We start from the raw sequence: 23,769 nt of genomic DNA on the forward strand, positions 1-23,769 counted from the left end.
TTTATTCCTATTTAATTTCACATTATATATTTGTGAGGTTGTTTATAGATGTGATGAATTTTTTATTCTTTATGTTCAACTCCACATCATAAATAGGAAAGGTATGTTGTACATGATGAAATATCTCAGTAACAAATTTTTCAAAGTGATATAAAACTCCAGAAAGTGGTAAATCTCACTGAAGGGAATTAGAGTGTGAGAGGGGACATAATCTATACCAATAAAAGCCTAGGTGACCATCATGCTCTCACATCATCACAAGATGACTGCCCCCATGTTGTCACAAGATGGCCACCCCCATGTCATCACAAGATGGCCGCCCCACGTCATCACAAGATGGCCACCACAAGATGGCCGGCAGGGGAAGGCAGTTGTGGGTGATCAGGCCATCAGGGGAGGGCAGTTGGGGGCAACCAGGCCTGAAGGAGAGGGCAGTTGGGGGTAACCAGGCCAGCAGAGGAGGGAATTTGGGGGTGATCAGGTCAGCAGGGGAGCAGTTAGGTGTGAATCACGCCAACAGGGGAGCGGTTATGGGATGATGAGGCTGGCAGGCAGAAGCTATTAGGGGAAATCAGGCAGGCAGGCAGGTGAGCGGTTAGGAGCCATCTATCCCAGATTGTGACAGGGATGTCTGACTGCCAGTTTAGGCCCGATCCTGGGATATCCCCCAAGGGGTCCCAGACTAGAGAGGTGCAGACTGGCCTGAGGGACACACCCCCCTCCCCAGTGCACCGATTTTGTGCACTGGGCCTCTAGTCTACATATAAAAGGCTAATATGCTAAATGTTCCTCCCCCATCCAACTGGTCACTATGATGTACACTGACCACCAAGGGGCAGACGCTCAACTCAGGAGCTTCCAAGCAGCAGTGACTTAGCAGCAGCGGTTCTCAGGTGATGCACCCTGAAACCAGAGAGGAGGGAGCCAGTTCATTTCTGGGCCATGCGATTACACTTTCGGCCATGGGTTATGTTGTTGCTGAGGGACTGTCAGCCCGAATCTGGTTTACTGCACACTTGCGTTTGCATTCTACATCCTGTATGACAGCAATTCCAGGACCCTTTGGGGGATGTTGGAGAGCTGGTTTCAGCCCAATCCCCACAGGCCAGGCCAAGGGACCCCACCTGCCGGAGGGAGCCCACTCACTCCATGGATACTGGGGAGAAACCACGGGAGGTTGGCTCCAGGGCATGTCCGACCCTTCTTGTCCAGTCCTGTCCTGCTGGCCAACTTCTAATTAATTTTCTTTCAATGTGCACAAATCCGTGTACTGGGCCACTAGTTTTAGATAATGTTGTTAAGAAAGACCTCTTTAGAAAGTGACATTTGAGCAAACATCTGACTGAAATAATGGAGGAAGTTTTGTGTATAGAAGAGAAGAGCATATCAGGTGGAGAGAAAGGTGTATGATGTATGTATATATGGATGGATGGATAATAGATAGATTTAACTATTATACCATATTTCTTTCTTGGGAAGATACATTTTTAATGTAATTTTACAATGTTAAAGACAAGCAATGATAAATTAAAATTTAATCTTGGTTGACTTTAATCTCTGCTAAGGTACAAGTATTTCATTTGAGCTATTTTGGAATGCATGTCAGTATATATGGAGTATTGTTTAGATGTGGTTTTATTAACCTGGTTTATTTACCTGAGGAATTTCATTTTAGGGGTTCCAGTGGTGTAAAGATTTTTAGCAACTGTAGCATGCATGCCTATAGATATCTTGTTTCAAAATTTGATGCTAAATGTCTTCAGAAATTTCCAAATTTTCAACCATTATATAAAAATCAATCAGTGTGTGGTAATGGGATTTTGGAACTTAATGAAGAATGTGACTGTGGCAGTGAAGAGGTGAGTAATGAAGATTGAAATTTGAGCACAACTTCTTGTGTTTCTAATAAGTGATTATCTTGGTATATATGGGATTATATATGCAAGTATCTTATATAATAAAGAGGAAATATGCAAATTGACCGTCATCCCATGTGGTCAAAGATGGCTGCCCCCATGTGGACACAGATGGTCACCACAAGATGGCCAGCAGAGGAGGGCAGTTGGGGGCAACCAGGCCTGCAGGGGATGACAGTTAGGGGTGACCAGGCCGGCATGGAGGGCAGTTAGGGGCAATCAGGCTGGCAGAGGAGGGCAGTTAGTGACCAGGCTGGCAGGGGAGGGTAGTTAGGGGCAAACACGCTGGCAGGGGAGCAGTTAGGCATCAATCAGGCTGACAGGGGAGTGGTTAAGGGGTAATCAGGCTGGCAGGCAGAAGCAGTTAGGGGCAACCAGGCAGGCAGGCAAGAGAGCAGTTGGGAGCCAGCAGTTCTGGATTGTGAGAGGGATGTCCCATTTTGGAGAGGGTGCAGGCTGCACTGAGGGACATACACACACACACCCCATGCACGAATTTTGTGCACCAGGCCTCTAGTATTATATATTCAATATAGAACTAAGATATGAAAATGGGGACAAATTAGATATATGAATCACTTTCCCACATCTCTTCAATTGCAAAGATAAGTCATGAAAACTTGGTTTGCACACACTGTTTGATTATCCCAGCAGAGAGATTTTAAATATATTGGCTAAATAAATTTATTTTTCCACACAATTTAATGCCTAACTCATATGACCTCACTCTCTTTTTTCTTTACAAACTTTTCCTGAATTTGGTTCACATTTTTCCATCTCTTGTGGGTTGCAAGAATGTCGAAACATTGTAATATTTCTTTTCAATCATTCACAAATATTCCTATATTTTCAAGTTTCAGGATGATTTTCTATTTGCTCACTTCTGAATATAGGTATGCAGGCTACTCTAGTTCCATCAACCAAATATTCAAAGCATGCTATTTTCAACATATAGGACCACATATTTTGTCTACTTTAATATCATTAATGTATAATATTTAACAATCCCCCTCTACTTAAATATAATAAAGTTTTTCCATGATTACTCCCCAGAAGTTACTTCAATTTTGTGTTGACCTACAAAAATAACTGACCACCACTTGTTTTCATACTATTAAACTTTTTAACTATCTCTATTCCCCCAAAATAATATGGGGATGTAGATAGGAAAAACAGTCAGTATTTTAACAATCATGTATGGTGATAGAAGATTACTAAATTTATTATGGTGATCACATATGAAGTTATATGTCAAATCACTATGTTGTATGACTGAAACAATTATGATAGTATATGTTGACTATACTTGAATAACAAATACATTTAAAAAATATATATATGTATATATATGTGTATATATATATATGGTTTTAAGTTAAAAAAGATAAAATCAAATTACTGTCCTGATATTTTGTACTTAATGATGAAATAAGTAAAGACACCTAAAATGTGCTGTCAACATATTAATATTCTAACAAATAATAAATTAGAAAAAAGTGTTAAGAATGTAATCATGCTTCAAAATTTTATAAATACAATGCATTTACATGGAAAAATAGTTTTTAACATTATTTTAATTATTACCTAATTTCAATGACAATTGACTGCCATTTTACCTTGTAAAAATATGTATGTATCAACATATCCTATTTTGTTTATTTGCATTATAGTAAAACATAACTTCTGGTTAATATACTAAATATATTTTTATTATATATATTGTCTACCTCTACTAACTTTATTCACAAAGGGAAACTTTAGTAAACAAATTACTAAAAAGGCAATTGGGACAAGTTTTCTTTTGAAAACTCACCCTTTTCCCTCCAAAGATATATTTCCATGTTGACAGTTAAATTAATTACCAACTTAATTACTTACCAATTTATTAATAATTATAAATACTTAACTATAAAACATTTTACTAATATCACTGATCAACTGCTATTTTAGATGTTATGTATTTAGTTCTTATAGTTGGATATGACTTTGGATATTCTTAGCTATAGTATAGTGTATTATTAAAAAAATTGAACACAGCAGGAGTATTAAATAGAAGTTGAGATTAAGAAAAAAGAGCTATTAAATGGCTGAACTAGAATACTATTTCTTCTTCTGATATTTTAGGAATGTCAGTTTAAGAATTGCTGTGATTATAACACATGCAAACTGAAAGGCTCAGTAAAATGTGGTTCTGGACTATGCTGTACACCAGAATGTCAGGTAACTTTCCAATATTTATAAAAAGGAAATTGAATGTGATAATAGCAAGCTATGTTGATTAAATTAATGTAGAATTGATGAAAGAATGTCAAAGTAATTCAGTGGAACAAAATAATGCATAAACAACCACAAGCATGTAAAGAAAACTTCTGTGAAATAAAGAAAGCATCTCAGATTGGTACTGATTATTCTCTTGTGTTGAAAACACAGTTTACCAATTTCTAAATTAATTATATAAACGGTAGTATAATCATATACGTTACTATATCAAAACCTCAACTCAAGAAAATTATAAAGTCAAACAAATAGTAAATTATTAATTGTGAAAAATTGTAACATGAATAGCAGACAAGTGTGTAGCATAGAGAATATGCAAAGAATGCTCACATATTGATAAGTAAAAGGCAAATCACACACATACACACATACACACAGACACACAGAGAGAGAGAGAGAGAGAGAGAGAGAGAGAGAGAGAGAGAGAGAGAGAGAGGCAAATAGAGGGCCCAGGTAATTTACAACAATGTAAATATAATTGTTTAATGTGTACATTGCTCTTTTTTTAGAAACTAAGGTGAACCTAAATAAAAATAATAATGCCGTATCATAAAGCAGACATTCAAACAGCAATCTTAAATTTAGGAATGTCAGATATTGGCTAAGGAATGGGAACAGGTATTCTTGGATATTGTTTGTGGAATTTTGGATTTCTATAATTCCTTTATGAATATTTTCATATCTCTGAATAGAGTATAAGTTGTCAAATTAAGTGATCACCATCATTATCTCTTTTATTTATTTATCTATTCTAGAATCATACACATGTATGGAAAGCTGAGGGAAAAATATTAATTACAGGACTGTTGGCAATAGCAATTCATAAAGGCAAATTTAATATTTATTAGTATTGGAATGGTTACATAAATTACTTTACATTGTGCAAGAGTTAATAAGTGCAAGCAAAATATACATGCACTAATATGATATTTCAAGATACATGTTTGAATTAAAAAGTTCCATAATGAAAAATATTTTATAATTCCAATTCTGATAAATTGTATCATAAATATTTCATATAGTTTTATCCACCTTTTAAATTAAGATACAATGTCTTAAAGTTATTTTAATGAATACTTCTAAGTTATTATTATAAACATATGCAGTCTAGCACCACAATCAAGAGATGAGAGATTTCATCATCACTTTCCAAAAATCCTTGTGTCATTTGATAGTTAATCCATACCTTCACCCATAGAATTGTTGGCAACGATGAAATTATTATAATGAAATCTTGTAACTACAGATCTGTTTTCCACATCTCTAATTTTGATTTTGCAAGAATATAACATAAATTAATCATACAATATGTGTAAACATTGTCATTAGGCATCTTCGTATAAAACATTTGAGATTCAACCACATTGTGGTGTAGTTCACTGCTTCTTTTGTTGCTGAATAGTGCATGTATGCATAACCCATGGACACAGACAATAGGGTGGTGAAGGCCTGGGGCGGGGACAGGGGCCAGCTAGAAGAGGTCAGTGGGGGGAAAAGAGGATATATGTAAGACTTTCACCAATAAATATTTTAAAACATTTAACAATTTTAAGAAGAAAAAGAAAATATAATCAGTCCGGAGTGTTTATGGGAGGAGCTAAGGCTATGGAAGTCATGTACATATTCACAAGACTATGCAAGAACTAACGCTCTAGGAAGAACTCTATGCTCATAATAAAGCTCTATGGTTTTAACTTGGCCTTAACTTCCTCTTCCTTTGGATAAATACCTCTCCAATTTGTCTTACTGGGTAAAGTGTGTGCACATGGCTTGTCATGTCTGCAGGTGCTGGGTTGCAATCCATTCTCTTTACCAAATAAACCTTTTTGGTGACAAAACACCTAGTAGATATCAATTTTCTGTCATCACCTCCCAAAGTAGAACACAAAGCAGTTTGCAAAGGATCCTTTTGAGACAGTTACTTTTCTGCATGCTTCATAATGAATACCAGTACTGTACCTCCTATTTCCTTCTGAGAACTAACTGCCTTGGTTAACTAACTCTGTGACTCCCTCAAGTATCAATGATCAGGCACATCTAATCTGATAAAACTCTTCAGTAAATAATTGAAGATAGTCATTTACAGAACATGGTATTCTTTTTCTGTTTTCTCCTAGATATCAGTAGCAGGCACTCCATGTAGAAAGAGTACCGATCAAGAGTGTGATTTTACAGAGTACTGCAATGGAACTTCTAGTGATTGTGTTCCTGACACTTACGCATTGAATGGCCACTTGTGCAGTTTGGGAACTGCATTCTGTTATAAGGGACGATGCCAAAATACTGATTATCAGTGTGCCAACATATTTGGAAAAGGTGTTGCTCTTTCTTGTATATATATATTACTTCAAAATCGGATCTTTTTGTTAGATATAATACATGTCAGACAACTCAAGAAGTGGAAAAATCTGAATCACAATCTCAGTAAAAATTAAATTTGAATTAAATAAGGTTATTTTTTGTAGAAATGTTTGAGGTTTTTCCAGGGTAGTGTTGTACTATTTTTTTCCTCATGGTTTTATTTTTGTATTTGGTAATTAACTGCCAGAGTGAAAATTGTGTTTACAACTCCTAATTTACATGGAGCTTAGAATGGCAAGTCAGTAAATCATGAATTTTTACTATAAAAAGGGCATACTCCTTATTTTAATAAACAAATAAATATTTGACCCAGAAATGAGTTAGTTGACATTTGACATATTTTTAGTTCTAATTAAAATAAAGATGTTTAGGTAAGACTTAGCCTTTTGTGTGTGTTTACTCCTCCTATATATGCTCTGATCTCTTCACAAAACTTACCCAAATCGGTAAAAAATTTGACCTGGTGATGCAGTTCCTTCCTCTTTTATTCATTTATTTGGTTCCTATCCAGAGCAAGCATTTTTTCTTCTTTTTTAAATTGCATTTAGTGGGGTGACTTGGTTAATAAAACCATATATATTTCAAGTGTACAACTCAATAAAACATCATCTATATACTGCATTGTGTGCTCACCACCCCAAGTCAAGCCTCTTTCCATTCCCCCCTTTTGTCCCCTTTCACATTCCCCCATTTTCCTTTTCCTCTGGTTCGCATTGTTTCTTGTTCTTATTTTACCAAAAATTATATGACAGAAGGTTGTTCTAAATCAGTCTAATATATGAGTTATATGAATTAACAAATAGTTTAATTTAAATTGTGCTTTATTTTAAGTTAATTTAGACCTTTAAAGGAATTGTAGACGTTTAATTAAATTAATCATATTTTTCCACTATATATATATATTGAATGTGTGTGTGCAGAGAGTTGGTAATTTTCAACAAGAGGAACATAGTCACCTGGTTAATGTACTCATGGTGCTTATGATGAAGAGATAAAGACAGTGAATATGTAAACACAAAACAAATATAAAAATTATTTCGCTAAGTATAGTTTAAAGTTAAAAACAAAAAAGAACGCTAAAAGAAAAATAAGGTGCAGTGGACAAGGAAAATATTTCCAGGTGTCATTATTCTTCAGCTATCTCCTTAATCCTTCAGAATTGTCTCAACTGCAAAGACACACCTCACACACCTGGGCACACACTTCCCAGAGCAACACACATCCAGGACTAGACATTTTGGCCCAATCAGGCACAAATGAGGCCCATTTCACACTCTAATAGGCTACTTATGCTCCATAGCTACACATGAGATTAGTCAACTACCCCAAGAGGATGACTGACATCAGTATGTATTACAAGATTTTTAAAAACAACAACAACAAAAAACAGCCTGGCTGGCATGGCTCAGTGGTTGAGTGTCAACCTATGAACCAGGAGGTCACCAGTTCAATTCCTGGTCAGGGAACATGCCCAGGTTGCAGGCTTGATTCCCAGTAGGGGGCATGCAAAAGGCAGCCGATCAATGATTCTCTCTCATCATTGATGTTTCTATCTCTTTTCCTCTCCTTCCTCTTTCTGAAATCAATAAAAATAAATTAAAACGACAACACAAGGCCAGATAGTAGTGTTTGACTTCTAGAAATAAGATAGATAAAATCCTATATAATAAAAGGCTAATATGTAAATAGACCAAACTGCTGAACGACTGGTCGCTATGACACACACTAACCACCAGGGGGAAGACACTCAATGCAGGAGCTGTCCCCTGGTGGTCAGTGCACTCCCACAGGGGGAGTGACACTCAGCCAGAAGCCAGGCTCATGGCTGGCCAGCGCAGTGGCGGTGGCAGGAGCCTCTCCTGCCTCCACAGCAGCACTAAGGATGTCCGACTGCCGGCTTAGGCCCACTCCTTTCAGGGAATGGGCCTAAACCAGCAGTCAAACATCCCCCAAGGGCTCCCAGATTGCAAGAGGGTGCAGGCCCAGCTGAGAGACACCCCCTCTCCCCCGAGTGCACAAATTTCATGCACCGGGCCTCTAGTTATTTTAATAAGAAGGAAGAACAGAATATCAAACATATATACCTGGTCTATAGATAGTTAGGAAGATACTTCATAGAATATGATTTCTATTCTATATGTTCTGTGGGCAACCAACAATAATATTACCCAGTTTGTACCATCAAAAGAAATAAAGGATAGATGATTAGGAGACTGAAGAGAGTTACCTTAATTAATGCCATAATTTTATGTCCAAATTCTGAAGCTAAGACTATTTTCAAAACCAAAACTCATTGACTTAAGGGGAGGTTAAGGGCCCCAAAGGAAAACTCTACAACACCTTAGATAATATTCATGTTAACAACGCTTCTAGTGTATCCACAAATGACCTACAATCATTTAATTGGCTTATCTGTTCACTGGGGAAAGAGAAATACCCAAACATTTTGGAAACTGGTGGACAAAGAGTCTGAATTGATGTGGATACCCAGAAACTCAGTGTCATCATGGTCTCTCTATGAGAGTGAGGACTTATAGGGGTCAGGGAATAGAGTTCTTACCAAGTTTCAGTTTACATTGGGTCTACTAGCCCCACAAATTAATTTGGTAATTATTTCTCAGTCCTAGAATTTTATAGGAGAAAGCCTCTGTAACTGTCCTTTTTCAGAAATTAGTGCTACCTTCAAAGATCTAAAGGATGCAGAGGTGATTGGCTATATAATAGCTACATTTAATTACTCAATCTGATACCTGCATAAACCAGATGTTCCTTGAAAGATAATAGTAATCTACTGAAAATGCGTAAAGTGGTAGATTAAGTAATTGTATCCACTGTGCCAGATGTGATATGTATGCTCGAGCAGATTAGCATGGCCTTAGATATGTGATATTAGGATAGTCATTAACTTTGCAAAAATATTCTTATCTATGCCTATTTGAAAAGAGAATTAGAAAAAGTTTGCTTGCAATAGATAATGGTATTAATTTTGAGTTTTACTCCAGGACAATGTTTATTCAGTCATAATGTAGTTGAAGACATTTGGACATCCCAGAAAGTATTACATTAATCCAGTCCAACAATGATTTTGTACTAACCTGGTTAAATAAGCAAAGTATAACTAGTATGTGGGTGGTCTCAGACATGTGCTACAAAGAGCAGTAAGTTAACCCTGGAAATATTCAGGAACAGTCATATCAGTAAACTTTGCAGGAATCCAGTTGTCAGAGGCATGATTTGACATCCCCTACAAGGTAGAAGACAAACTGTATCTTGTATGTACTAGGACAATGGAAGAAGTACAAATCCTTTGTTTCTTGGGGAAAATCTGGGAGTTGGAAGTTCCCTTTCAATTGTATGGTGCTGTGTCACAGGTTTTTGCTCATAAGTGACATGTTTCAAATATCTCATTTCATTAAGCAGAGAAATTATCAAGTCTGAAACCCTTTGGACAAGGAAGTATGCATGACCACAGAGAGGAGAAGCAAATTGTTTTTAACAATATAATTTACTGCAGGGAGGAGAAGCAAATTATTTTTAACAATATAATTTACTGCAATAGATAAAATCTCTTTGCTTTCTATTAGGTAAAACAATTGATAAGGTAAATATAGGGGGAAAGTATAATCAAGATCATGATATTTTGATTATTCAATAAGCAATTCATTAGCTTTTTATTGACAAAATTTTAAATTTGGATTAAAAATAATAACTTAACCAATGTGTTTGCATTTTAAGGTGCTCAAGGTGCTCCATTTGCCTGTTTTGAAGAAATTAATTCTTTTCGTGATAGCTTTGGAAACTGTGGTTTTAAAAATTCACAACCATTACCTTGTGAACCAAAGTATGTATATAAAAATGATTGTTTCATTAAATTCTGTATTTCTTATCAAGAGACACCAAATAGTAAATGGACAGTAAATCATATGGCAGGAGAATATTTTGAAATAACATATGTATTTTCCTTCTATATAATTTACTTTTCTATTTCCCTTATTTTTTCCCTGATACTGTTCAATTAACGAGTCTAGATTAAAAGAGGGCTGATGCTTATTATCAGAGGAGGGAAGTGGATGCAAACTGCCAAAAACAAACAAAAAAACAGGAATTGATGCTACATGTTGAGAATTAAAATGGCATTTTTATTAAGTCAATGCATGATAGTGATCATAAAGCAAGTGCTTTGACTAAAAATACATGATTGTGTGAACAATAGCTTGTTTGTTTGTTTGTTTCTTTCCACATTACTGACATATAAAATATTGCAATACATATGAATAGCTGAATATGTAGTTCTGGAATAAGCTATAGAATAAAAGGAATTATGAAATCTAAGAAAGAAAGTGCCTACCCCACAACAACACTTCCTGAATTACACAGGAGTATTAAAAATAAAAGAATTGCAAAATTAGTAACAGATAGGAGGTTGACCAAGCTGAGTAATGTAATAACTAAAATGAAATCTATATATATAAAAGCCAAGTGACCAGAATGATGGAATGACCAGTCACTATGATGTGCACTGAGGCAGCCAGCTGACCCTGCCCCCGATTGCCCCGCCCACTCCATGGCCCCTCCCCCTGGCCAGCCCGGCCCCCATCAGGGTGAGCTGGCCAAACCTTACCAATGCACAAATTCATGCATCGGGCCTCTAGTATTCAATAAAGAGGTTCAACAAAAGACTTGATCAAGCAGAAGAAAGGGTTAATGACTAGGAGTCAGGAGAGTAAAATTCAAACAATCAGAGGGAGAGAGAGAGAGGGAGAGAGAGAGGAAAAGAGAAGAGGAGAGGAAATGAGAGGAGACAAGAGGAAAGAAAGAAAGAGAAATAATAAAAAGAGGAAGTGGGGAAGGAAAGAAAGAGAAAAAAAGAAAAGGAAAGAAGGAAGGAAGGAAGGAAGAAAGGAAGGAAGGAAGGAAGGAAGGAAGGAAGGAAGGAAGGAAGGAAGGGGAGGGAGGGAGGGAGGGAGGGAGGTGGAGAGTGAAGATAGCTTAAGGAATTTATGGAACACCATCAATAAGAGCACAATACTCATTATAAGAGTACCAGAAGAAGAAAGAGTGAACAGGACAGAAAGCTTATCAAAGACATCATGATTGAAAGCATTAACATTCCTAACCTGGGGATAATAATCCCCAGGAATACTAGAGAAACCAAATAAGAGGAATTCAAAGTCAACCAAATCAAGACACATTAAAATTAAAATTTTAAGGGTTCAAAACAAGAAGAAGATCTTAAGATCAACAAGACAGCACACATAAGACAGTCAGATTTTTAAGTAGAAACTTTGAAGAGAAAAACGGTGCTCAACAAATCATCTGTAAAATGCAGATCAACCACAATGAGATATCAGTTCACACCTGTTAGAATGGATATTATAAAAAGACATTAGATAACAAATATTAGCAAGAATGTGGAGAAAAGAGAATCCTTGTATACTGCTTGTGGAAATGTAAACTGGTATAGCCCCTAAAAAACAAACAAATAAGAGTTTGTTGAGGAAATTGAAATATAGCTATCAGCAATTGATTCAGCAATTCCATTTCTAGCTATTTACCCAAAGGAAATGAAATCAGCATTTCAAAGATATTTTAATGCAGCTTTATTCGCAGTAGCCAAGGTATGAAAACAATCTAAGTGTCCATTAATGGATGAATGGATAAAAACAAAATTGGTATCTTTCTAGCAGAATATTACTCAGCTTGTAAAAGGGAGAAAATCATGTGATTTGTGGCAACATAGATCAACCAGTATTCTTAGCGAAATAGCCAGATAGAGAAAGACAAATACTGGTTAGTATCACTTACATGTAGAATCTTAAAAAGAATAAGTCAAATGCATAGAAACAGAGAATAGAAAAGTGGTTGCCAAAGGAAAATAAAAAGAGGTTGGTAAAATGATACAAATTTTCAGCTAAAGATGAATAAGGTCTGAGGATCTAATATACAACATTGTGACTATAATTGACAACACTGTATGTTATATATTAGAAATTTGCTAAGAGAATAGAAAAATGTTCTCTCTCTCTCACACACACACACACAAATAGGATAAAATGTAAAGTGATGAATGTGTTAATTAACTAGATGTGTGGAATTCTTTCACAATGTATATCCATATCAAATCATCACTTTTTACACTTTAATAACTATCTTATAATTTTGTCAACTGTCTATAATAATAAAAGCATAATATGCTAATTAGACCAGACAGCGGAACGACCTTCTGGACAAGCTGGGGCTGCGAGGGCTGAGCCCCTTGCATGAATTTCATGCATCAAGCCTCTAGTACCTCAATAAAACTGGAAAAAATAGTAGCAAATATGTTATGGAGGTCTACTATTAACATAGTTTCTATGGCTAAACCTTTGTTATTCTATACTTAAAATTTGCTATGAAGGTAGATCTTATGTTGAATGTTCTTACAACAAAAAATAATAATTGTTATAATACAAAGGGTGGAGGAAACTTTGGAAAGTGATTGGTATGTTTATTTCCCTGATGGTACTGATGGCTTCAGAGTGTGTACTTGACCCCAAACTCATCAAGTTGTATACATTAAGTGTGTACAGATTTTTAGAGATCAGTTATACCAAAACGTGGCTTAAAAATAGAAAAAGAGCCCAATTCAAGAACTAAGAGAGGAGGACAGAATATACAAACACTCAGATACAGTCAAGTGATACAGGGAGAAGCAGGACTTTCTTTTAACGTACAAGACATAGTCAGAAAAAAATTGTTGAATTCTTAGGTAAGAACCACACTCAACATGGTTAAAAACAATTTGGTTCCTTTGAGGAGATTTTTGAAGATTATAAATGTCTGGAGAAGGTGTCTAGTTGGATGGGACTAAGATAGCATTCACCTGTCACCACATAAATTTATATTAAGTATGGCATGTAGAGAATGAAGAATTTTCCAAATACCTCAGCACAAGAAGAATAATGCATTGAAAGAGAAGGTCTGGAATCATAAAGTGAGTGCTGATGAGGGGAAATCTCATGAGGAGGCCCTGTATAGTCTCTAAAAGACAAGGAATAATCAGCCATACCTGTTGTAGATAACAATACAGAACACCAGTGATCAGGCAGATCTGCTACACTACAGTGGATGCCAACAGGGACAGGAGATGGTGGTAAACCAGCCACACTTCATCTCTCTCCTGGGTGACCAGGGGCATGTCTATTGCCCTGGGTCTAAGATTACCTATGAAAGAATGAAAAAGAAAGGTGGAAGGTGCCATAAAATTTAGCAAGCATGATTTATCTGGACTTCATCTGAGCTGAAGATAGTACATTAATTTTCCTGAAATAAAATCACTAGAAGAGACTGGAAGTCAATAGCATAATCTATCTGCTCTAAGTGGATTGTGATCCCTTTACAGAAAAGAAAAGGCAGTACCAAGAATTCAACCACAAATGCAAAATTTGAGTGAGTGGACTTTGGAGAAAGAGTTTTGTGTACCCCATGGCCACACTAGAAAGAGACCTGCCATGCAAAGCTGGTTTAAGATGTAATTCATAGAAATAGAATGGAGCCACAATTAAACTATGTCAATATCTAGATCTGAGAAACTAGAAAAATTATGTGGTAGGGAGAGAAGCTTGGAAAGAGATTTAGGTTTTTGTCTCTCAAGCTCATTTCAATCTTCACTTAATGATGTCGTTAAGCTAATTCCTGCAATATTAAAGAACCCAGAATGATCTTTTAAGACAAATTAATTAATTTCCTAAGTGGATAAATTTCCTAAGGGGAGACTTTTGGAAAAATAATCATGAAATGTTCAACAGATCATACCAATACCTAAGAAATGGTTGTTTCCATTGAGGATGAGAGTTGATAGAGCTGAGTGATTCCAAGAGCAAGAAATAACATAGATTATTTCCAAGCCACAGACTAAAAATTTTATAAGCCTCTTAGAGAAGCCATTGTTCTATCCAATGATAGATTATAAATTGCAAAATAAACTGTTTATGGGACATCCTTTGGTATGCTGTGGTATAAAGGAGATTTAAACATTTCTTAATTCTCAAGAGAGGAGTACAGAACTATTGAAAATATCAACATGTTGGAATAATCTTGAGATAAAAATAAAAAGTCTGTATATTACAGAGCTGTCCTGAGTAAAGATGATAATCAGAGGAGGCTCTAATGATATACAAAGAGTATATAAAGGCAATCAGCTACTCTTAGAAAATCTTGAGTAACAAATGACCAGACTGGGCAATCTACAGTAAAGTGAGGACAGGTGATGAATTTCACCCCAAAATGTAATAAAATATGATGAAAGAGAAGGAAGGAAGGGTATTGAAATCGGATTGCTCTAATACAACTGGAGGCTAGCCAACAAATTTTATTTCTGAAATAGGAAATAACATCATGTCTATACATTTGAGCTGTGTGTACTTTTCAATTCAGCTACAAAACTAATTAGTTAAATTGCATTAAGTTTTACACCAAAGATGTTATTTTGACTTTTTTTTTTTGGCTTTATACCATCAATTAAATAACATTTATGCTACTGCCCATGTAATATCACACTTATTTGGAACTTGGTATCATTAAAAGAAGACATTATGAGAAATTTTCTGCTTTTCATTTCTAGGGATGTTCTCTGTGGAAAATTAGCTTGTGTTTGGCCACAGAAAAATAATTATAAAAATAATATTCAGTATGCAGTTTATTCATATACTCAAGGGCATGTATGCTTATCCATCCCTACTGGATTATCAATGAGATCAGATACAAGAGATTATGGCTATGTGGCTGACGGTACTGTGTGTGGCACACAAATGGTAACAAAACATGTTTGTATATTTTAGCTTTAATAAAGTATGTAATTATCTGATACTATATTCAGTGATGACTATCACAATTATAATGAATGGATTTCAACCTGGTACTGTCACTTATTTCCCATATGATATTGAAAAGGTAATTAAACTAAATCTCAGTTATCCAATAACTCTTGTTCAGTTAACCTGTCATCAGTCCTTATCTGAGGAAATATGTATGTGTTTTAAGCATAAGATTGCACTGACAGGTGACTTAATTTTACATCTTTGAATTCTAACAGTGTTAAATCATAAAATTCTAATTTTGAGTTTTCAATTTTCCCTGCTTCACAAAGAAACATAATTGAGCTTTCATATTTCTTAAATCATCTTCTTATTGTTCGACCAAAATGTAAATGGGAGAGGACTGGAAGAAGCAAACAAGAAGCCTGTTCTGGGAAAGCATTGTTACAGTGATGATGTACAAGCTTATGTATACATGCATCATCTATACATACATAAGAGCATAAAATAAAGGGAGAACAAAAATGGTCCTGAGGATTAGTTAGCCTGGAAGTATGAGGGCACACATTTCAGAAAACACAAGGCCTCTGAGAGTTAAAGCAATTGTAAGTCAGTATGTTGCATGTAAATGGCATTCAACACTTGCTGAATTAAAAATAAAATGAAACCTTGACATGGTGAATCAATTAGCCAATTCTTATATCTGGGCTCAACAATCCTATCCCCTTGGAAAACTTGTTTGCTGTGGTAAGCAGCTTCTTTTTTATTTTTTATTGGGATGACACTGGTTTATAAGATTATATAGGTTTCAACGGTACATTTTTATGATGCAGATCATCTTCCGTTACCATATATTTGACCCCCTTTACCCTTTGCTACTGCCCCACCCCACCCTCCCCTCTGGTAACCTCCATACTGAAGTCTATGAGTTTTTGTTTGTTTTTCTTGTTTGTTCATTAGTTGCTTTTAATTTTTTAGCCCGCATAAGAGTGAAATCACATGGTTCTTAACTTTTTCTGACTGACTTATTTCTGTAGGCAGCTTCTAACATGGCTCTAATGATCCCACGTCCTGGTATTTTTCCCTGTGTATTTTTAGGGAAATCAAAAGAAAATAAACTAGTAGGATAATTAATAAAAAAATAAATAAAGGAGGCAAAGAGTCACATGTCCACATGACTAATTACCACTGGATTAACCACTTAGACATAACAAGGATTTTAGGATGGATACAAATTAAGTTAAAATATTTATCTTGCCAGATAACTCTGATCACTATTATAACAAAGATTCATGATAATTTATAATCCAAAATATTAATTCATGTTTGAAAGCCAAACAAAGTTAATAAATTTTCTTCCAATTTTTGAGGGGCAAATCATTAACATTAATCTAACCAATTATTTATAACAAAACATTAACAATTGTAAAAGCCAAAATCAAAATTATATTACATCATTACATAAGCCATGTTAAAGTAAACACCCTCATATTTTTTTCTTAAATTTAATATTGTTTTGAATTTTGTATTGGTATGCCAGTATCATTGTACTAAAATCAGATATGGAATAAAAAATCTCAACTTGAGCATGTGTTATGCATAGATAACAATTTTTTCCATATCAAATTTGCAAATGATTACAAAATACTATGTTTGGATTTTTTTTTTCAGTATTGTGAAAATAAAACCTGCAGAGAAATTCATTCAAAGAGATATAACTGTAATCCCACTACAAAATGCAAAGGAAATGGGGTAAGTGACTTTTCTTTTTGTAGTTCTAAACTGCATGTTATTTTTCTGGATAATTCAAAGTAAAAAGTATATCCTGCTTGAGAGAATTGAGAGACTACATTACTTTTAAACTGAGCTTGTCTAGAACTAGCTAATATAAAGAAAATCAGCTAAGAAAATTCAAACACTATTAAACCAATTATACACCAATTGTGTATTGAGTTTATTGTAAGCACCCTCAACTTATAAATTAGTATCATGTTTAAATTAAAAACATTTATTCTTTCCTAATGCAAATAAATGCATATTTTATATTGTTAACATATTTTGTTCATCCTCATACTCTTCATAACTAAAATTTATGGCTGAATAATAATATTTGACATTTTATTTCTTCTCAACTGCTTTATCTATGTTAATCTGGTAATACAAATTTGTCATTATTTCATATTTAATCTTATTTTCACTTCTTAAAATTTATAATTTTGGTCTTTTGTATGTAGTCAACATTATATGAATGATCCGATATTTACCAAATTTGTCAATATTCAACTTATAAATTTAAAGGTGATTGATTTAGAAGATATAAAATGCCACTACATTGTCTTCAGGGTTTTTTTTTTTTTTTTTTTTTTTATGGGCTGTTAACAAAAAGGGTAGCTATATTCTTTGTGTGTTGTTTTGTTTTTGTTTTTTTATCTTACTGGTTATCTTTTTTTCCTTTTTACTGTTTATTTTGAGGTAATTATATATACACAGGAAACTGCAAAGATTATAGAGATGTGCCATGTACCTTTCTCCTAGTTTCCCCCAATGGTTACATCTTAAATAATTGTAGTACAATATCAAAACTATGAAATTAACATGAGTATAGTTTGTTCACATAGTTCCATGCCCCTGTTATCACAAGTGTAGAATGTATAACAACCACTGCAATACAGATACAGAGCTATACCATCATTACAAAATTCTCATTCTATCTCTTTATAGTCACACTAACTCTTCCTCCCTGCACACCCCCCCCCCAGGGCTTAAAACCGCTAATATATTCTCCTGTCTTATAATTTTTGTCATTTCCAGAGTGTCATATAAGTTAAATCATATATAAATGTTAACATTTATAATGTTTAATATATATATTAAACCCAAAACAAAAAATCATTTTATTGATTTCAGAGAAGAAGGGAGAGGGGGAGAGAGATAAAAACATCAATGATGAGAATCACTGATCAGCTGCCTCCTTCCTGCATGCCCCCTACTGGGGATCAAGCCCACAACCCGGCCATGTGCCCTGACCAGGTATCTAACTGTGATCTCCTGTCTGGGCTATGTTTTGTTTTTCTACAGTTAAAATTGTTGGCCTGATGTTTTGCTTTCCTTTGTTCAATGAACTGTTGTCAGCCTCAGCTTTAATATCTGTCATAAGATCTCAAAACAAAGTTATAGATTATTGATACTTTGTTTTACAGGATATAAATTTTTCTTAATTTATCACTATTTAAGCTCAATTTTTATATTAGATTTTAATGTATTTTTTCTTTTGTTAAAGTTTTTTACTGTGAAATAAGACATATAAGAAATAAATAAAACAACATTTCTATATTTTTTACTTTTCTACATGTTATATTTCACAATTAAAATGTTTTAAAAAGAAAACTATTTAAAAGTAATGAAAATGTCAAATAAAATTTAACTGAATCTAGGGGAAGCAGTGTTTAAATCTCAATGAATCTCAACAACTCTAGTATTTACAAGTAAAGTCCCAGTGCATGAAATTCGTGAATGGGGTGGGTGTCCCTCAGCCTGGCCTGTACTCTCTCCAATCTGGGACCCCTTAGGGGATGTCTGATTGCAGGATCCAGCCTAAACCGGCAGTTGGACATCCCTCTCACAATTTGGGACTGCTGGCTCCTAACTGCTCACCTGCCTGCCTGCCTGATTGCCCCTAACCACTTCTGCCTGCCAATCTGATTGCTCCCTAACCACTCCCCTGCCAGCCTGATTGATGCCTAACTGCTCCCCTGCCGGCCTGATCACCCCCAACTGCCCTCCCCTGCCAGCCCGATCACCCCCAACTGTCTTCTCCTGCCTGCCTGGTTGCTCCCAACTTTCCTCCCCTGCAGGCCTCGTTGCCCCCAACTGCCCTCCCCTGTCATCCATCTTGTGGCAACGTCATGTGAGGGCATCACATGAGGGTGTGATGCCACCTACGCTTTTATTATATAGGATTACAGTTCAATTTTATGAGCATGTAGTTGTTCAGAAATTTCATTAATTGTGATATGTTGGCAGTTAATTCGTGTTGTTCATTTTTCATTCATGAACTACCTTTTTTATTACCAAAATTATATTTTTAGCCCTGCTGAAAATTCAATACTGAGGAGTGGTTAGAGTGTCTGCCCCCAGACCAAAGGACCCTGAGTTTGATTCCCAGTCAAGGGCACGTAGCTGGGTTGCAGGTTCAATGCATGCAGAAGGCAACCAATTGATGTGTGTCTCACATCAATGTTTCTCTCTCTCTTCTATTCTCTCTGGAAATCAATGGGAAAAAATATTCTCAGTTAAGGATTAAAAAACAAAAAATAACTATATTTTTAGAGCAGTTTTAGGTTCATAGAAAAATTGAGGGGAAAGTATCAGAGATTTTACGTATATCTCTTGGTCCCACACATGCATTGCTTTTCTTATTATCAACATTCTACAGTAAAGTGCTGCATTTGTTGCAATTGATGGTCCTACATTGACACATCATAATCACCTAAAGTCCATAGTTTACATTACAGTTCACCTTTGGTATTGTATATGCTATGAGTTTGGACAACTGTTTAATTTCATGTGCCTATCATCAGATTATTTTCACTAAAATTTTTCCATGCTCCCCCTTTTTGTACCTCCCCCATGTTAACCTATGGCAGCCACTAATCTTTTCACTGTCTTCACAATTTTGTCTTTCCTAGAATGTCATTTAGTTGGAAACATTTGGTATGTAGCCTTCTCAGAGTGGCTTCTTTCAATTAACAGTATGCATCTAAGGTTTCTTTATGTCTTTTCATAGCTTAATAGCTCATTCATTTTTATCATGGTTTAAACCATGTAAATCTATGTTGTCTAGATTTATTATGGTTTATTTATTCTTTCACCTATTATTTATTTCCTGCATTACCCCTTTATATATTTCCTTTCATTTTAAATGAATGACTATTAAATTCCTTCCCTTATTTTTCCTTGCTCAAATAAAAAAGAAATTCTAGGGTATTACTGTTTTGTTTTGTGTTTTTTGTTTTGTTCTGTTTTGTTTTTTATAACTAGTTATCTTGCAATTCTAACATTTTTTATTGTCCTTATTCCTCTATCCTTGTACCAAACTTATGTAAAAGCATTTAATCCTGCACACACAATTAAGTCTTGCCCATTTTTGTACTTTTCCATACTGTTCACCTTTCACTTCTAACTTGTGTTTTGTGTAGCTACTTTGACTTTGAGATCCCTGAGGGATTCTATGCATTAGCTTATTTTAAAAAAAATATATATTTTCATTGATTTCAGAGAGGAAGGGAGAGGGAGAGAGAGAAAGATAGTGTCATCAATGATGAAAGAATCATTGATTGGCTGCCTCCTGCACGCCCCATCCTGGGGATTAAGCTCACAACCCTGGGCATATGCCTTTTACCGCAATTGAACCCAGGACCCTTAAGTCCACAGGCAAACACTCTATCCATTGAGCCAAACCAGCTAGGGCAGCTTTTTTTTTTTTTTTCCTAAAAATTGTTAGAGATGAAATTATAATACAATTTGTTATTCTAGAAAATATGTTCTTTCTAATATGACATTGCTTTTCTATTTAATGGGAGGGGTGGGGTGCTGGAATATTTTTTTCAAAAAGTAGAAAGAAAATGTATGTGAGAGGTTATACATTTAGAAATGTTGCATATCAACAATGCAAATATTTTTGCCACCTTACAAAAGATGTCCCCTTCTTGTCATAGGATTATGACATTTCAGGTCCCTTCTCCCAAACTTGTAAATTCTGTTGTACTGTTCTGTTGCTTTCAGTCCTTTCAGAGAGTAAGTAATGTGATGCGAGTTTAATTCCCCTTACTTTCTGCAGAATGTCGCTGACCTGACAAGTACCTAAGGTTTGTGGTTTTTCTTTCATTTCTTCTATTAGAATGTCAATTTTCACATTCAGTCTGATATGTCAAGTCATTTTTTATCTAGGAATATTTATAAAATATTATTTATTGGTTATTGCTTCTGCTCTAGCTGACCACATTTTTCTTCCATTAAATTAGTCAAAATACAATGGTTGAAACCTCTGTATTATAATCACAAATTAATTCAGGGAGGGAAAACAATTATGGATTAGAATTAAAATAAGTAAATCATATTACAACCCTAATTTCAAAACTTTATATTAAAAGATTTGTAATCAGTGTACTAATTATCCCACGATAGAGGTATGGATATTTAAAATGCTTTGTGTAATTCAAGGGTGTAATTCCAACTCATTTTATTGAAATCACTTTTTATATGTAGGAGGAAAGGTTTTAAAATTTGGATAACCTTCAAATACAAACAATTTATCAGTATGACTGTAAATGGACAGGACACAGAATCTGTAGAATTATATTAAATATCTATACAATTTAATATTATGAGTCTATTTTTTAAATATGCCAGTCCTATGTCTATACAGAAAGATAGGAAAATAGGTTCATGGTATAATATTAGTGATATTAGTTTGGCAAAAAACCATGAATGTGTGGAATGTGTGTTGATGTATGTTTGTGGATGTGGGTATCAATGTTTATATATGAATATATATGAATGAAATGCAGAAAATGCTTACAGTCAGGGGTGGAAGTTAGTGAGGACTCTTTCAGGTCTATGTATTTTAATTTTTTAATTTCACAAAATTTTACTTTAAAATGAAAATTAGTAGTAAACCATTCAAACAGAAAAGCATAAATAACATGTAAACTGCACAGAATGTAAACTGTTAGTGATGCAAGCTTATCATAAAGTTTTATTTTATAGTTCATTTGAAAAAGTTTTTGCATCTATGTTAGTTTGGAAAATATATTCACTTAAAATGAAATACACATGGTTTCATAATAGTGTTGAATTTCTAAAAAGGGCTGGGATAAGAAATTAAAGTGGTCAAGTCAATTGATGGTAACTTTATCACAATATTTTGTGTAGAAATTAAAGAAATTAAATATGGAAGTGGGGAAAGCAAGTATTTTGAAAATAAATTGATAAATATTTGTGAAAAATTCTAACATCACCCAATGATATGCTTTCTTCTGTGAATGCCATGCACATAATTTTGTTGAATCAGATGATTACTGGGATTAGTGGGGTAGTCACATTGTAAGGTTTAAAAATGTGTCGAATCACTCTATTGTACACCTGAAACTAATATGACCAATATAAGATTATATACCAACTAGAGGCCCTGTGCATGATTAAATCATGCACGTGTAGGGTTCCCTACACGCTCTCGCTTTCGATCACGGGGGAGCTGGGTGCCTGTCCGCTGGTGCACCAGGCCTTTCAGAGGCCTCCGGAGTGTTGGAGGCTTCTGAAAGGCATGGTGCCAGAGCGGACAGGCACACAGCTCCCCTGCTTTTGATGGTTCACAGCGGGATGTGAGCTCGCTGCCCCAGAGGCCCCTTCTATGCTGCAGCACAGCCATGGCGCAGAGGCTGAGCTCGCACCGCCGCTGGCGACACGAGCTCAGCGTCCTGCCGGCCCAATCGGCTACCCCGGCCACCCTGAGTCCTGCCACCCCGTGCCTCCTGGCCAATTGTGGGCATAGCTAAGGTACGGTCAATTTGCATATTTATCTATTATTAGGTAGGAGGACTATAGTTAAATAAAAATAATTTTTTAAAATGATCAGGAAGATCATTATCTTCTGAGTAATTAAAAGTTATCATGAAGAGTGGCTTTAATTAAATTATTGTCAAACAAAATTTGTGATGAGAATTTTTTTCAGAGACACTGAATTTTAATAATCTTAGTAAAATTAGTTAGAATATTGTATTATTAAATTTCAATAAATATCATAATATGAATTCAAAATAAATTCAAATATGGAAGAACAAGCACCACACAAATGATTTGCATTCTAAAATATAAAAAATTGTAGGTTATTAAAAAACAACCAAAGCATAAGATATTTATTAAAGTACTTATTAAAGATGTTAATTAAAGTACTTATAAGATGTTAATAAAGTACTTATTAAAAACAATCAAAATGTAGAGGCCAGAAATATACTATCATGTAGGTAGTGATGTCATTCATTATTATGTTGTCAAAATTGTCACTACTTTTTCTAACCTATTTTTTATATTACAGTCATGTACCACATAACAACATTTCTGTCAATGACAGCATCTGAGACAGTGGTACCATAAGATTAAATGGAGCTGAAAAATTACTATTACCCATGACATTGCAGCTGTCTTAGCCATGGGAGCTTCATAGCATAGTGCATTACTCACATGTTGTAGTGTTGCTGGTATAAAGAAATCTAATGTGTTGATAGTTGTATAAAAGAATACCACAATTACATACAGTACATAATGTTTGAGAATCATAATAAACAACTACATTACTGACATATATTTATTACACTGTACTTTTTATCATGATGTTAGACAGTACTCTTTCTACTTATTAA

General features: G+C 34.9%; 1 protein-coding gene across 3 annotated transcripts in view; it reads left to right on the plus strand.

Annotated features, from left to right (window-relative positions):
* LOC103288285 (disintegrin and metalloproteinase domain-containing protein 18) overlaps positions 1 to 23,769 on the plus strand; it is an 85,020-nt gene that overhangs the window by 39,704 nt on the left and 21,547 nt on the right. For all 3 annotated transcript variants that reach the window (XM_054720312.1, XM_054720313.1, XM_054720314.1), the window contains 6 exons: positions 1,676 to 1,859; positions 4,041 to 4,136; positions 6,311 to 6,509; positions 10,290 to 10,395; positions 15,157 to 15,346; positions 17,021 to 17,101. In XM_054720312.1, the coding sequence (XP_054576287.1) occupies positions 1,676 to 1,859; positions 4,041 to 4,136; positions 6,311 to 6,509; positions 10,290 to 10,395; positions 15,157 to 15,346; positions 17,021 to 17,101 (856 nt within the window). The remainder of the gene's footprint in view (positions 1 to 1,675; positions 1,860 to 4,040; positions 4,137 to 6,310; positions 6,510 to 10,289; positions 10,396 to 15,156; positions 15,347 to 17,020; positions 17,102 to 23,769) is intronic.

This window comes from Eptesicus fuscus, chromosome 8, assembly GCF_027574615.1.
Source record: "Eptesicus fuscus isolate TK198812 chromosome 8, DD_ASM_mEF_20220401, whole genome shotgun sequence".
Lineage (NCBI taxonomy): Eukaryota > Metazoa > Chordata > Mammalia > Chiroptera > Vespertilionidae > Eptesicus > Eptesicus fuscus.